General features: G+C 42.6%; 1 protein-coding gene across 2 annotated transcripts in view; it reads left to right on the top strand.

Moving 5' to 3' along the window:
- The window catches only part of gdpd5a (glycerophosphodiester phosphodiesterase domain containing 5a), a 94,388-nt gene that overhangs the window by 26,342 nt on the left and 51,241 nt on the right, over positions 1-16,805 (top strand). For both annotated transcript variants that reach the window (XM_034178947.1, XM_034178946.1), the window contains exon 2: positions 1,995-2,169. In XM_034178947.1, coding sequence (XP_034034838.1) covers positions 2,053-2,169 — 117 coding nt within the window. In that variant the 5' untranslated portion in view covers positions 1,995-2,052. The remainder of the gene's footprint in view (positions 1-1,994; positions 2,170-16,805) is intronic.

Below are 16,805 nucleotides of genomic sequence, written 5' to 3'. Positions count from 1 at the left end.
GCAGCATGTCTGAGACAGAGCTTCTTCACCCAAAGCAATAAAAAAGATTAACGGGATTATTAACCATCAGATGATAAAGATAAAACCTCTTAAATCATTCTAAAGTCAGTTTTAAGCAGAAACAAGACCATTTTAAACAGAAACTCTGTGACGCTTTGAAATGTCAGATGCTCAGTGAACCCATCAGCTAGCTGCTTGTTTAGTTGCGGCACTCTGATCACTTCCACTGCCTTTTATAATGACATAATGCTGAATTTAGGTGGAAATCGTTGTACAAAAGCTTCAGATATCTGTCGCTGAGATAGATGGTGACTGGTGTGCAGTTTAAAGCAGAAACAAGGTGTTAATCCGTGAACCGCATCATCGGGGGCCCAATTTTTAGGGGGACCATTCGGTCGGCAACACCAGCACCCTTAGCTAAGACCCCTATCACACTTGGTATGAATGAGCACGAACCAAGTCAAATCAGGTAGAATGTCAAAAAGAAAAAAAAAATCGTGCCACATCTGGGAGAGAATAAGAATAGCAGAGGACAACTGTCCAAATACCCAGACTGCACTCCGACACGCTCTGACTGATTCTTGCACGTGCCGTGCGCGTGAGCCTCCAAACATGGTACAAAGTGGAGCACATTAGGGTTACCCAGACAGCTGTCAAAATGTAGCAAGAATGTGCCGAATGCACTTCCATCGCCATACAAGTGAGTTCCGATTAAGGGTGGAGGAAATATAATCCAGCAGCACTCAACGTACGCAATGTGGTGTGTTCAGGCGCATTCGGGACATTCATCTGTGGTGGAAACATGGCAAACGTCCTCCCAAATGTAATCAGATTGTCACAAATGCAGTTTTCCTGCCGTCCAATTGTTACATAATAAAAGGACGTAATAAAATCATCTGTGTTTATTTATTTATTTGTTTGTCTGACTGCTAGCAAGATTACTTCAAAACTACTGCATGGATTTTGACTAAATTTTCATCACAGATAGATATTAGGCTAAGGAAGACTCCATTACATTTTGGAGGTGGTTTGGATCCTGATCTGGATTCCGGATCAAGTTTCACTTTATATAGGCTTTGAAGGATTATTTCAAAACTACTTCACAGGTCGGATTCTCACCAAATTTGCACCACAGATACATATTCGGCCATGGAAAACTCCATTCAATTTTGGAGGGGATCCGGATCCAGATCCAGAATCTGGATCAGGTTTCATTTTATATAGGCTTTGAAGGATTACGTCAAAACTACTTCACAGATTCTCACCAAATTTGCACTAAGGGTGCATATTATGTCATGGACAACTACATTAAATTTTGGAGGTGATCTGGATTCTGACTCAGTATTTCACTTCATAGGCTTTTAAGGATTATGTCAAAACTACTTCATGGATATGGTAAATGAACTGCATTTTAGTGCTTTTCCATCTGCATCAGACGCTCAAAGTCCTTTACAAATAATGCGTCACATTCACCCCGATGTGAGGGTGCTGCCATACAAGCCTCTCACTACACACACCGGGAGCAACTAGGGGATTAAAGACCTTACCCAAGGGCCCTTAGTGATTTTCCAGTCAGGCTTCTCACCAAATCTGCACCACAGATACATGTTAGGGCATGGAAGACTCCACTGAATTTTGGCGGTGATCCGGAAACGGATTGGAATCTACACACTCCTAAATCCAGAGGAAAACGTCTTCATGTTTCACACTAAAGTCAGACTCTGAAGTGCACTACATTCACTGTGCACTGACGTTTTTCTAACTGTTGTTAGTGAGTGCAACACAAACAGTTGCACCATATGATTAGTCCGCCGCTCTCAGACATGACTCACTGTTCAGTCGTACATTGACGTCTTCACAGCTGAGACTCCAAACAAGGTCCAAGGCCATCAACATATTTGCATTGTTTTGTCAAAATACACTCAGCCAGAAACAAGTCCTGAGTTGTGAAGAAGTACAACGGCTCAGTTAAGTTATTTTTTCGTCTTCCTCAGGGTTCCCGGTCCTGTGTGGGATGTTAACGGACTGGTGGTGCCTTGAGGCTGAAGGAGCATGGTGAAACACCAACCCTTACAGGTCTATGAGAAGCAGGTCTTTGTGTCCTTTGTCGCCGGTATCTATGGTTGCCGCTGGAAGCGCTATCAGCGTTCCCAAGAGAACAGCTCCAAGGTAAGATTGTTGTTTAGATCATTAAACCAGATTCTAATCTTAATTATTAGCAGCATGTGCTGGTAAAATACGACAATAACGTGTAATTGTGTTACGTATGTTTGTCAATTTATGTTGGGAGGCTTCTGCAGCTGGATGATAAAATCGGAAGCATGATATATAAAAAAATGGGGTTGGTTGGGTTGGAGTTTGTTTGGTCCTGTGATTGCATTTTCAGGTCGGTGGAGGGTGGAGCACTTGTGGTCGTGGGTAATGTGTTGCACAACCTGTTCTGGGGATTTGTAGGTGTGGCTGCAGATGGTCACAAACCCCAGCAGGCTGTGCTGGTGTTCAAATGGCCAATCCCTGTTCATAGCTGGTTCAGGGTCACCCATTCTTTGCGTGGTAGATTTATGCCTGGTGGCAGCTTTGTATTTAGGGTGTTGGTGAGTTGAGATTTTCGGGTGGTCTGTCACCAACAGCTCCAGTCACTTAAGATATCGAAGATGGTGTTGCACCGTGTTGTAGCGGGAGGCTCGGCATTGGAGACTCTCATGTTGTGACTCCAGGATACACTCAAAAAACTGATGTCTATATGGAAATCCTGGCCATAATTGAATTGAGTTTATCCAATGAACTCAATTGATTGATTGATTGAATGAGCCATTTGTTTGTGTGATACACTCCAAAAACCTGAGTCATTGGATTGGATTCCATCTAATAAATATATGTAGTTCCAACTCAATTAAATTACATTATCTTGCATGGATGTGTTTTATTTGAGTTGGGGCTACATAAATTGATTAATCAATCAATCAATTATATTTATATAGCGCCAAATCACAACAAACAGTTGCCCCAAGGCGCTTTATATTGTAAGGCAAGGCCATACAATAATTACGTAAAAACCCCAACAGTCAAAACGACCCCCTGTGAGCAAGCACTTGGTGACAGTGGGAAGGAAAAACTCCCTTTTAACAGGAAGAAACCTCCAGCAGAACCAGGCTCAGGGAGGGGCAGTCTTCTGCTGGGACTGGTTGGGGCTGAGGGAGAGAACCAGGAAAAAGACATGCTGTGGAGGGGAGCAGAGATCAATCACTAATGATTAAATGCAGAGTGGTGCATACAGAGCAAAAAGAGAAAGAAACACTCAATGCATTATGGGAACCCCCCAGCAGTCTAAGTCTATAGCAGCATAACTAAGGGATGGTTCAGGGTCACCTGATCCAGCCCTAACTATAAGCTTTAGCAAAAAGGAAAGCATTTTGAATTAACTGAAGGCTTTTCAGAGAACTTTTAGGACAACCTGATAATAATGAATTACAATAGTCCAGCCTAGAGGAAATAAATGCATGAATTAGTTTTTCAGCATCACTCTGAGACAAGACCTTTCTAATTTTAGAGATATTGCGTAAATGCAAAAAAGCAGTCTTACATATTTGTTTAATATGCGCTTTGAATGACATATCCTGATCAAAAATGACTCCAAGATTTCTCACAGTATTACTAGAGGTCAGGGTAATGCCATCCAGAGTAAGGATCTGGTTAGACACCATGTTTCTAAGATTTGTGGGGCAAAGTACAATAACTTCAGTTTTATCTGAGTTTAAAAGCAGGAAATTAGAGGTCATCCATGTCCTTATGTCTGTAAGACAATCCTGCAGTTTAGCTAATTGGTGTGTGTCCTCTGGCTTCATGGATAGATAAAGCTGGGTATCATCTGCGTAACAATGAAAATTTAAGCAATGCCGTCTAATAATACTGCCTAAGGGAAGCATGTATAAAGTGAATAAAATTGGTCCTAGCACAGAACCTTGTGGAACTCCATAATTAACCTTAGTCTGTGAAGAAGATTCCCCATTTACATGAACAAATTGTAATCTATTAGATAAATATGATTCAAACCACCGCAGCGCAGTGCCTTTAATACCTATGGCATGCTCTAATCTCTGTAATAAAATTTTATGGTCAACAGTATCAAAAGCAGCACTGAGGTCTAACAGAACAAGCACAGAGATGAGTCCACTGTCTGAGGCCATAAGAAGATCATTTGTAACCTTCACTAATGCTGTTTCTGTACTATGATGAATTCTAAAACCTGACTGAAACTCTTCAAATAGACCATTCCTCTGCAGATGATCAGTTAGCTATTTTACAACTACCCTTTCAAGAATTTTTGAGAGAAAAGGAAGGTTGGAGATTGGCCTATAATTAGCTAAGATAGCTGGGTCAAGTGATGGCTTTTTAAGTAATGGTTTAATTACTGCCACCTTAAAAGCCTGTGGTACATAGCCAACTAATAAAGATAGATTGATCATATTTAAGATTGAAGCATTAAATAATGGTAGGGCTTCCTTGAGCAGCCTGGTAGGAATGGGGTCTAATAGACATGTTGATGGTTTGGATGAAGTAACTAATGAAAATAACTCAGACAGAACAATCGGAGAGAAAGCGTCTAACCAAATACCAGCATCACTGAAAGCAGCCAAAGATAACGATACGTCTGTGGGATAGTTATGAGTAATTTTTTCTCTAATAGTTAAAATTTTATTAGCAAAGAAAGTCATGAAGTCATTACTAGTTAAAGTTAAAGGAATACTCGGCTCAATAGAGCTCTGACTCTTTGTCAGCCTGGCTACAGTGCTGAAAAGAAACCTGGGGTTGTTCTTATTTTCGTCAATTAGTGATGAGTAGTAAGATGTCCTAGCTTTACGAAGGGCTTTTTTATAGAGCAACAGACTCTTTTTCCAGGCTAAGTGACGATCTTCTAAATTAGTGAGACGCCATTTCCTCTCCAACTTACGGGTTATCTGCTTTAAGCTGCGAGTTTGAGAGTTATACCACAGAGTCAGGCACTTCTGATTTAAAGCTCTCTTTTTCAGAGGAGCTACAGTATCCAAAGTTGTCTTCAATGAGGATGTAAAACTATTGACGAGATACTCTATCTCACTTACAGAGTTTAGGTAGCTACTCTGCACTGTGTTGGTATATGGCATTAGGGAACATAAAGAAGGAAACATATCCTTAAACCTAGTTACAGCGCTTTCTGAAAGACTTCTAGTGTAATGAAACTTATTCCCCACTGCTGGGTAGTCCATCAGAGTAAATGTAAATGTTATTAAGAAATGATCAGACAGAAGGGAGTTTTCAAGGGAATACTGTTAAGTCTTCAATTTCCATACCATAAGTCAGAACAAGATCTAAGATATGATTAAAGTGGTGGGTGGACTCATTTACATTTTGAGCAAAGCCAATTGAGTCTAATAATAGATTAAATGCAGTGTTGAGGCTGTCATTCTCAGCATCTGTGTGGATGTTAAAATCGCCCACTATAATTATCTTATCTGAGCTAAGCACTAAGTCAGACAAAAGTTCTGAAAATTCACAAAGAAACTCACAGTAACGACCAGGAGGACGAAAGATAACAACAAATAAAACTGGATTTTGGGACTTCCAATTTGGATGGACAAGACTAAGAGTCAAGCTTTCAAATAAATTAAAGCTCTGTCTGGGTTTTTGATTAATTAATAAGCTGGAATGGAAGATTGCTGCTAATCCTCCGCCTCGGCCCGTGCTACGAGCGTTCTGGAAGTTAGTGTGACTCGGGGGTGTTGACTCATTTAAACTAACATATTCATCCTGCTGTAACCAGGTTTCTGTAAGGCAGAATAAATCAATATGTTGATCAATTATTATATCATTTACTAACAGGGACTTAGAAGAGAGAGACCTAATGTTTAATAGACCACATTTAACTGTTTTAGTCTGTGGTGCAGTTGAAGGTGCTATATTATTTTTTCTTTTTGAATTTTTATGCTTAAATAGATTTTTGCTGGTTATTGGTAGTCTGGGAGCAGGCACCGTCTCTACGGGGATGGGGTAATGAGGAGATGGCAGGGGGAGAGAAGCTGCAGAGAGGTGTGTAAGACTACAACTCTGCTTCCTGGTCCCAACCCTGGATAGTCACGGTTTGGAGGATTTAAGAAAATTGGCCAGATTTCTAGAAATGAGAGCTGCTCCATCCAAAGTGGGATGGATGCCGTCTCTCCTAACAAGACCAGGTTTTCCCCAGAAGCTTTGCCAATTATCTATGAAGCCCACCTCATTTTTTGGACACCACTCAGACAGCCAGCAATTCAAGGAGAACATGCGGCTAAACATGTCACTCCCGGTCCGATTGGGGAGGGGCCCAGAGAAAACTACAGAGTCCGACATTGTTTTTGCAAAGTTACACACCGATTCAATGTTAATTTTAGTGACCTCCGATTGGCGTAACCGGGTGTCATTACTGCCGACGTGAATTACAGTCTTACCAAATTTACACTTAGCCTTAGCCAGCAGTTTCAAATTTCCTTCAATGTCGCCTGCTCTGGCCCCCGGAAGACAATTGACTATGGTTGCTGGTGTCGCTAACTTCACATTTCTCAAAACAGAGTCGCCAATAACCAGAGTTTGTTCCTCGGCGGGTGTGTCGCCGAGTGGGGAAAAACGGTTAGAAATGTGAACGGGTTGGCGGTGTACACGTGGCTTCTGTTTAGGACTACGCTTCCTCCTCACAGTCACCCAGTCGGCCTGCTTTCCCGGCTGCTCGGGATCTGCCAGAGGGAAACTAACGGCGGCTAAGCTACCTTGGTCTGCACCGACTACAGGGGCCTGGCTAGCTGTAGAATTTTCCACGGTGCGGAGCCGAGTCTGCAATTCGCCCAGCGTGGCCTCCAAAGCTACGAATAAGCTACACTTATTACAAGTACCATTACCGCTAAAGGAGGCAGAGGAATAACTAAACATTTCACACCCAGAGCAGAAAAGTGCGGGAGAGACAGGAGAAGCCGCCATGCTAAACCGGCTAAGAGCTAGTAGCTGCGCTAAGCTAGCGGATTCCTAAAAACACGCAAAGTGAATAATGTGTAAATAATTTAGAGGTGATTCAGCAGAGGGAGTGCTTTAGTTAAGGCACGTGAAGATAACACTGTGAAACAAATCGTTATCTAGGTAACTAGATCAATCTAACTGCGCAGATTAAACAGCTAACAGATACAGCAAAACACCGCTGTGCTCCGGAACAGGAAGTGATACAATACCGCAGTGAGAGCCAACCACCAGTAGAGGCAAGCAAGAGCAGTCAAGAATAAGAATATTAGTGTTGTGTGGGCCGCTGAAGAGGAGCTACTGCTGGCCTACCACCACCAGAGGGCGCCCTGCTTGAGGTGCGGGCTTCAAGCACGAGAGGGCGTCAGAGCAACAGAGAGTGACAGCTGTCACTCATCAACAGCACCAGCTGTCACTCATTCTACTATCATCATCCACATCACCATAAAAGCCGGACTGCAACTCCACCTCCTTGCCGAGAAATCAGCTACCACTCAGGTAACCTTCCATGCATCCATCCATGCATAGATTACAGAGGGCTGAACGAAATACCAGTTCGCAACCGATACCCGTTACCTCTGTTGGATTTGGTGTTCACGCCCCTGCATGGAGCCCAAATATTCACCAAATTGGATCTTAGGAATGCGTACCACCTGGTTCGGATCCGGAAGGGAGACGAGTGGAAGACGGCATTTAACACCCCGTTAGGTCACTTTGAGTACCTGGTCATGCCGTTTGGCCTCACCAATGCGCCCAAGACGTTCCAGGCCTTGGTTAATGACGTCTTGCGGGACTTTCTGCATCGCTTTGTCTTCGTATATCTAGACGATATACTCAGTTTTTCTCCGGATCCTGAGACCTATGTCAAGCATGTACGTCAGGTCCTGCAGCGGTTGTTGGAGAACCGGCTGTTTGTGAAGGGCGAGAAGTGCAAGTTCCACCGCTCTTCTTTGTCCTTCCTGGGATTCATAATCTCCTCCAACTCCGTCGCCCCTGATCCGGCCAAGGTTGCGGCGGTGAGAGATTGGCCCCAACCAACAAGCCGTAGGAAACTGCAACAGTTCCTCGGCTTTGCAAATTTCTATCGGAGGTTTATTAAAGGCTACAGTCAGGTAGTTTGCCCCCTGACAGCCCTAACCTCCACTAAAGTCCCCTTCACCTGGTTGGATCGGTGCCAAGCCGCATTTAGGGAGTTGAAATGCCGGTTCTCGACTGCACCAGTCCTGGTGCAGCCCGATCCAAATCGCCAGTTCATAGTCGAAGTTGATGCCTCTGACTCAGGGATAGGAGCCGTGCTATCCCAGAGTGGGGAGTCTGACAAGGTTCTCCATCCTTGTGCCTATTTTTCCCGCAGGTTGACCCCGGCTGAAAGGAACTATGACGTCGGCAATCGGGAACTTCTGGCGGTGAAAGAGGCTCTTGAGGAGTGGAGACACCTGTTGGAGGGAGCATTGGTACCGTTTACGGTTTTCACGGACCATCGGAACCTGGAGTAGATCCGGACCGCCAAGCGTCTAAACCCCAGGCAAGCCCGCTGGTCACTGTTCTTCGGGCGTTTTGACTTCCAGATCACATACCGCCCCGGGACTAAGAATCAACGATCTGATGCCCTGTCCCGGGTGCACGAGGAGGAAGTCAAGGCTGAGTTGTCGGACCCAATGGAAACCTCCGCGCACCTGACGGCCTGGAGCCACCATCTGGCCTGGATCGAGAACGCCCCCAATAGCCAAGTGTCATCGGCCACCGGCCTCTCCCCGTTTGAAATGTGTTTGGGGTACCAGCCCCCATTGTTCCCGCTTGTGGAGGGAGAGGTCGGGGTGCCCTCAGTCCAGGCCCACCTAAGGAAGTGCCATCGGGTTTGGCGTACCGCCTGTTCTGCCCTGCTCAAGGCCCGGACCGCCGGCGTTCCCCGGCCCCTGCATACGAGCCCGGGAAGGAGGTTTGGCTATCGACCAAGGACATCCCTCTTCAAGTGGAATCCCAAAAACTCAAGGACAGATTTATTGGACCATTCCCCATCCTGAAAGTCCTCAGTCCGGCCGCAGTGAAGCTGAAGCTGCCAGCTTCACTGCGGATTCATCCTGTTTTCCATGTGTCACGTCTCAAGCCCTACCACACTTCACCACTCTGCACCCCCGGACCTGCGCCGCCTCCTGCCCGGATCATCGACGGGGAGCCAGCATGGACCGTGCATCGGCTCCTGGACGTCCGTCGGAAGGGTCGGGGGTTCCAGTACCTGGTGGACTGGGAGGGGTATGGACCTGAAGAACGCTCCTGGGTGAAGAGGAGCTTCATCCTGGATCCGGCCCTCCGGGCTGACTTCTACCGTCTGCATTCGGACAAGCCTGGTCGGGCGCCAAGAGGCGCCCGTTGAGGCGGGGGTTCCTGTTGTGTGGGCCGCTGAAGAGGAGGTACTGCTGGCCTACCACCACCAGAGGGCGCCCTGCTTGAGGTGCGGGCTTCAAGCACGAGAGGGTGTCGGAGTAACAGAGAGTGACAGCTGTCACTCATCAACAGCACCAGCTGTCACTCATTCTACTATCATCATCCACATCACCATAAAAGCCGGACTGCAACTCCACCTCCCCGCCGAGAAATCAGCTACCACTCAGGTAACCTTCTCTGCTGTGCCTTACCGTGACTAAATATTGTTCTGTGTGCAGCCGTTGTTCCTGTGGATACAGTCTTCTGCTGGATTGGCGCATAGTGTGGGTTTGCGACGTCTTTGCCTCTCACTCCATCCAGAGAAGCGACTGACAGGAGCTGCACGGGTGTTCCTATTGTGGAGGTGGAGGTTCTCCCTCCCGGAGGAACTGGGTACTGAGAGATTACTGTGTGTGTATTCACACACCCACCATTAACTGTTTCTGTTTCTGCCAGCAGTACCAGGTCTGACAGCTGGAGACGGTGGCCACCTGGGGACCCAGGACTTGGCGGCTCCGGTGTTCTTCAGATCCGTTGGCGGTGGAAGCCGTGTGGGATCCGGCTCTTCTCTGGACAGACGTCTTCTATCCTCGAGCCTGCCCACACGTCACCTTTTGTACGATTGACTGTACTTCTCAACTGCAATTGTCTGTATTCCATTGTGCAATTCACAACATTAAATTGTTATTTTTGGCTTATCCATTGTCCGTTCATTTACGCCCCCTGTTGTGGGTCCGTGTCACTACACTTTCCCAACAATTAGATGGAAATCCTGCACATAAATGAATTGAGTTGATCCAAACAGCCATTTTTGGACTTTTTTCAATTTATTTTCATAGCACCAAATCACAACAGAGTTGCCTCAAGGTGCTTTACACAAGTAAGATCTAACCTTACTAACCCCCAGAGCAGCAGTGGTAAGGAAAAACTCCCTCTGAGGAAGAAACCTCAAGCAGACCAAACTCAAAGGGGTGACCCTCTGCTTGGGCCATGTTACAAACACAATTTACAAAACAATTCACAAAACTAATATACAGGAAATGCTGCTGGTGCGCAGGACAGTGGGGTCTCCAGCACAACTACCACACCCATCTCTGGATGGAGCTGCACCTTAAATAGAGAGAAAAAACAGAATCAGGCACCAGAAAGACAACAAATACAGTATAATTTGTCAGCATTAAACAACAAGAAAAACAGAAGAAATACGAAGGTGATCTTCATTAAAAGACCCTGAATTTAGGTAAAGTTGAGGCCGCAGCACACTTCGTTTACTAATGAGTATAAGATTGTGCAGTGAGTGGGTGCTTGGTGTCCAGCAGAGCCTTGTTCAGTAGCCTGTATGTGTGGTGTTCCCTCAGGTTGCTGGACAGGCAACAGGCATCACACCTGTTGCTGCAGGTGTGATGCCTGACTGCACTGGCAGGAAATGTCGTTATATATCCAAGACTTTAAATCTCAACCCCAAATCTGTCTGACCTCTAGCTTTCATGTGGTTAGCTGACATGGTCAGGATCCTTCAGCAGTTACATATCTGTGATACTGACAGTTTGAAGCAACAGATCCAGAAACTTTTCTTAGAGGTTTACATGACCTCACAGTCCATTGAGCATTTTAGTAAGTAAGTAAGTAAGTAAGATTTATTCATATAGCACCTTTCAAGATAGAAATCACAAAGTGCTTCACATAAGAACAAAGAAATAAAAAGCAGCAGAAACATAAAACCATAAAAACTAGGTAAAAGCCAGCCTATACAAAAGGGTCTTTAGCTTCACTTTAAATGTTTCAACAGAGTCCACGGAGCATAGGTCCAAAGGCAATGCATTCCACATTTTAGGTGCCACCACCTCGAAAGCACAGTCTCCCCTTGTCTTCAGTCTTGTCCTAGGCACAACCAATAGGCCCAGGTCCGAAGACCTCAGAGACCTACTTGTCACATATGGATGTAACAGCTCGGTGATATAAGATGGCATTTGACCATGCAGAGCTCTAAAAGTCAGTACTAGAATTTTAAATTGGAGTCTGAAATGGATGGGGAGCCAGTGGAAGGAGGAGAGGATTGGGGTTATATGTGACCTCTTTGATGACCTCGTCAGCAGCCTTGCAGCCGCATTCTGAACCGTTTGTAAGCGGTCCATAAGCTCCAATATTCCGTATCTGTCTGCACCTGATGAGATATGGAGGAGATCGGGTGGTTGGAGGAGGATGAGGAGGAGGTGCTCAAATGGTGCACCTCAGGTAACTGTGGTGAAAGGCTGCCGTTCCTGCTTGTCTGCTTTGATACTTTGTGCCCAAAGTTATTGTCTTGCCAGAAAACCTTTCACTTCTAAATTCACCGTCTAAATCGTGATGCAGGAAGTGCTGATGCACTTGGATCTTAAAGGAAATGACCAATGACACTGATTGGTTGTTTTATATTATGCCCAATACACACCCAAGACGAATACTAGTATACTAGTGAATAAATGCTCACTGGGTCCAATTTTCTGATTGGATTATGTGCAAGTTGTACATGCCCCCAAATGCACTTTAGACCATGTGTCACTTTTTATAACACAGATCAGAGGACAATGAAGCTGATTTAATGAGACAACACAAACCACTGAAACCCAACTGCACCAATAACAAGACCAATCTGAGATTTCTGACATCTGCAAAGGGTTGATGAGGACTCAAAATAACAGCAATATGATTCACATCGTGACCCGGACTTTACCTGGATCCAGATTCCACAACACAATGCAATATTTGCATTCTGATCCAGAATGGTCTGACTGATCAAGATGTTGCAATGTGATATTTAATTCACACGCTGGAACAAGATAGTGTCATTCTGATCTTGGTTTTACATGGTGATGCATCCATTAAGTATTTTTGACATTATACTTAACCCCTTAACGTCTGAATTTATATAGCTGTATATAAAAAATGTTTTGTGTGTATTTTTGCCTTTAAGTAGATGGTAAATAATGTTGGGATTATTAATTACACTTTTGCACAAAAGATAAATAGTAATTTTGGTATTTTAGTAATAATTTATGTTATAATGTTATAATAATAATGGTATGTTGCAAATTTGCGACAACAGGCATACTGGTCAGTTTGGTATGTTGCATATTTGAGTCAAATATTGTAGCATATATGCGACAATAGGCGTTAAGGGGTTAAAAGTCTACAATGTGAAATCCTGATTCAGAATCCGGATCCGGATCCATATCACCTCCAAAATTTAATGCAGTCTTCCAAGGCGTAACACCAGTGTGTGGTGAAAATGTGGTGAAAATCCATTCAGTAGTTTTGAAGTAATCCTCAAAATCCAACAAAGTGAAGTGTACAAATTGAAATCCGGAGTAGTTTTGATGTAATCCTGCTAACATACAGTCAGACAAATAATTAACACAACAATTAAAACAAATAAAATAAAATAACAAATAAAACGCCAGTGATTTTATTATGTCCTTGGCAAACGTAATTATTTTCAATGTTGTCTGACTTATGGCTTAAAAGTAGGCCAAGCTTTGTGAAAGGAAACACAAAAATAAACACTGATCACACAGAGGATATGATTATGATATTACATCCTCCAACTTTGTCATCTCTAATTCTGAGAGCTCTGCTGGTATTTAAAATATATAAATATAGGGATTTTAGAGTAAATTGGCACAATAGAAGTTTGAAAGCAATGGAACAACTAACATGTTGTATAGGGAGAGAAATGTTTGCAATCACTTTCCAAAAATATACACAAATGAACTGTGCATCACTCAAAGCATTTAGAAATCCTATAGTGAGATATACAATTCAGTTTTGTACTAAATTTATTTCAGCTTCGCTTTAAATTATGAAGCTTGTTTTGAAAGCAAAAAACACTTTGCTGCCCTCCCAGTTCTGACTGGACTTATGAGACTTTCACACCAGTCCCTAGTAACTGGGAAAACGTGCTCTCTAGGATAAAACACGTAATAGATTCAGAGCCAGACACCCAGCTGTGTTGGACACCCACCATTTTTTAATACAAAGCGCTAGTGGTTCAGCCATAAATTAGTCTGTTTACTGATTATGTGAGCCGGACTCAGATGATGTGGTGAGTAAAAGGGGAAAAACAGAAAAGTACAAACACAGCTGCCTCTTTTATCTGTCTGCATAACCACACAGAGTGCCAAGACACACGACGCTTTTAACAAGAGGGAAGAATCTAACATTTATACTTTGTATTTACGCTGTAGCTGATCCACAGTACTTCTCTGTGTTTTATAACCAACATTTAATATTCTCAAAAACATCTGTGGAGGATCTTTCAGGAAGTTCACATCCTCACCCAGAAACACAGCAAAACTAACATTTTGACTCCATATTATGAATACTTATACAACTACTGTATTCATAAAAACTCATATCATTCCAACTTTGAGTGTCATCAAGGCAGTGACCTTATGTCACACCTTCATAGGAATGTGTCAGTGCACCAAGTGTGTTGCATATTGGACTATGTTATAAAATAGTGAAAGAATATTTTCTTTTGCAGGACTAACATGTAAAATATCGAAATGATTGTGAGGTTCATGGTAAAATCACCAAATTTTACACAGATGCCGTTTGGCATGCTTATGTATCTTGGGTCAAGGATGAACACTGCGAAAATGGAAAGATGATAGGACAAATATTTTTTGAGAAATTAGTGATTTTAACTAACCAGTAAACAGTGAACGTTGTGCTGCAATGCACCATGGGAGTACAGGGTTTTGGAGTTTTAAATGTTTGTATTATGGTTCATTTTAGTTTAACAGTGTTGTCAGTGGTATTGATTTAGGTGTTTTTGTACTTCATTTGGTTTACTCAGTTTGGTTAAAGTGTAGGTGACCCAGTGGTGGGCACAGGTAACCAAAAAATTAACTTCGATAACAGATAATCAGATAACTGAAAAGTTATCTTCGATAAAGATAAAACAATAAACCACCCAAAAATGTATCGGAAGTTACAGATAACGAATAACAGATAAATTCCAATATTGTCTCTGGTACATTTACAACTACTAATAAAACAAATTTAAGTTTTAATGCCACAATAGCTTGTAGTAATATTAAAAGTAACAACAGACCCAAACAATGAGACCACACTTTTGTCTTTGAGCATTCTGCTCCTGCTGGAAGAGCTTGTTTACTACAGAGCTCCCAGCACAGAGGCACTCTGAGAGCAGCCATAAAGCCAGCTCTCTATCAATCACAACTCTCCGGTCAGGCGGAGGTCTTGAAAAATAAAGTCATGCTGACTTATGGTTTTGATTTATAAATAACAATAATACCGATAGAATAACTCCATTAATGTCAATTCTGTCATTTGTACAAAGTTAAAATATAGCATATATCTTTTAATGTTGAATAATGCTTGGAATTTAACAAACACAAATACAATAACAATGTCTATAAACCCAGAGAATATATTCACGAGGGTTTTAGGCACTAGAGTTTAATGCTGTTGTCCGTGGAGCCTGAACAGAGTGTCTGAAATGCAATTGTCCTGTCGTGATCGTACTGAGATTACATCATCCTACCCATAATGCACTGCTGGGCACAGCATGTGCTCACAAAACCTTAAAAATTAGCACATTACTTTAAAATTAAAACATATATCTGATATTTTCACTTTATAAAACTTCAGACATGACAGTAATTTTAAATAACTTGTCCAAAATTAGTTTGGTTAAAATTTGAACCATAAGTTAAAAATGTATGCCTCTGGATGACTTAGGTGATATTGCCAGCATATTGGTATGGTGTTAAAAGAAATTACTTTTTTTTGTTTTGGTCATTTCGCCTTTGTCTATAGAGGATAGAGATGCTTTTCATAGAAACAGCTCTCTTCTGTTAGCAGAGGGTATAACTGTCCATCTGTTACAAAACTTTTAACAGGTAGGTGCTGAACTGATTTTAAATTTTAAAAATGCTTGTCGCTGATCAGCTTTGTTTGCTTTGTTTGTCGGTCTAAAAGTTACCAGACAAACGTTAATCGGAAGATAATTGGTCCGATAATGGTTTTGAAAGTTATCTAAAAAGATAATCCGATAATGAAAACATTATCTTCGATAATTATCTATTATCGGAAGTGTGCCCACCACTGGGTGACACCAAAAAATGTGCATAAATAATCACTAAAAATGATGAAATGTTGATATTTTCAACAGAACGGGCCAAACAGCTGTCTGAAGCCTGCACTCTATTTCAGACCTCAGCCGCGACCATATTGTTGCTATGTCATCACCAGAACGGCACCTGCTGATTCAAGCTCAAATCAATTGTAAACACAGCGGAGGTCGAGCTGTTTTCAAACAAAGTTTTTGTTTTACTGCAGGTGATTTCGGCATGCAGGTGTTACTTTTTTGCCAGCTCTTTGGCCTAATCATCTGATTAAAAAAAAACTGTTTTACTATCTGTGACATCAGAAAAAAAGCAATGGTGTGGATTTTTTTATTTCTTTATTTCTGAGAAACAGATATATTCAAATCTGAAAAATGTCACAAGGGGCTGAAAATATTAGCTATTTTAAAGTAAATATTGTTTCCTTCTTGAATAAAGTTAGTGTACTGTACGTTAGTACCGTAACACATTATTATTAAATATTAAAACCATTCACACAAGGAGAAAATAATATAGTCTTACCTGTCTGTTTTATCTTTAGTCTTATGAATACGTCTGAAAATAATTTAATTCATAGTCCTAGCTGAAGAAAAGTCCATGATGGTTCGAGTCTCTGCTGTACTGATCCACGACCGGTGTTGCAGACCAAAGGGTCCCACATAAAAACTGGTCTGCCCTGCCTTCAGTGAACATGTGTCATTAGCCGCGGTTCACAGATTATCACCTCGTTTCTGCTTAAAACTGCACTACAGTCAAAAATGATCTTTGCCATATCATTTGAGGTAAATCTGCCCTATGATTGGATTTTGGAACACCATGTGATGGAGAACCAATTCCGATTGGACAATCACATTGCGCACGTCATCACACATCTTCTATGAGGAGTACCAAGATGGCCGACAGTGGATCGAAAGTCCGCGGAGTTAACTTTTCAGCAAAAAAAAAAGAGTAAGTTTCTATCTCATATTAAAAAGCTATTTACAATTTAGTAAAGCTTGGGCCGATGCCGTCGTATACAACGGCGTCGGCCCCAGAGGGTTAATGGCGAACGGCAGTAATTCCCAGAACCCTTCCGGATGACCAGTGAATCTGAATGTTTCAACCTCTTAGCAGTAAACGAAGGTTTTTCATGCTAGAAATAAGGTCTACACAACGTGAGCTTAATAAAAAGCGTGACCGACTCAGTGAAGCACATTTGACACATTACTACATAAACTGAGTTAATCAAACTGA

The sequence above is a fragment of the Thalassophryne amazonica genome, chromosome 9 (genome assembly GCF_902500255.1).
Source record: "Thalassophryne amazonica chromosome 9, fThaAma1.1, whole genome shotgun sequence".
NCBI lineage: Eukaryota > Metazoa > Chordata > Actinopteri > Batrachoidiformes > Batrachoididae > Thalassophryne > Thalassophryne amazonica.
The sequence above is the reverse complement of the archived record's forward strand: the minus strand, read 5'-3'. Positions and strand labels throughout refer to the sequence as shown.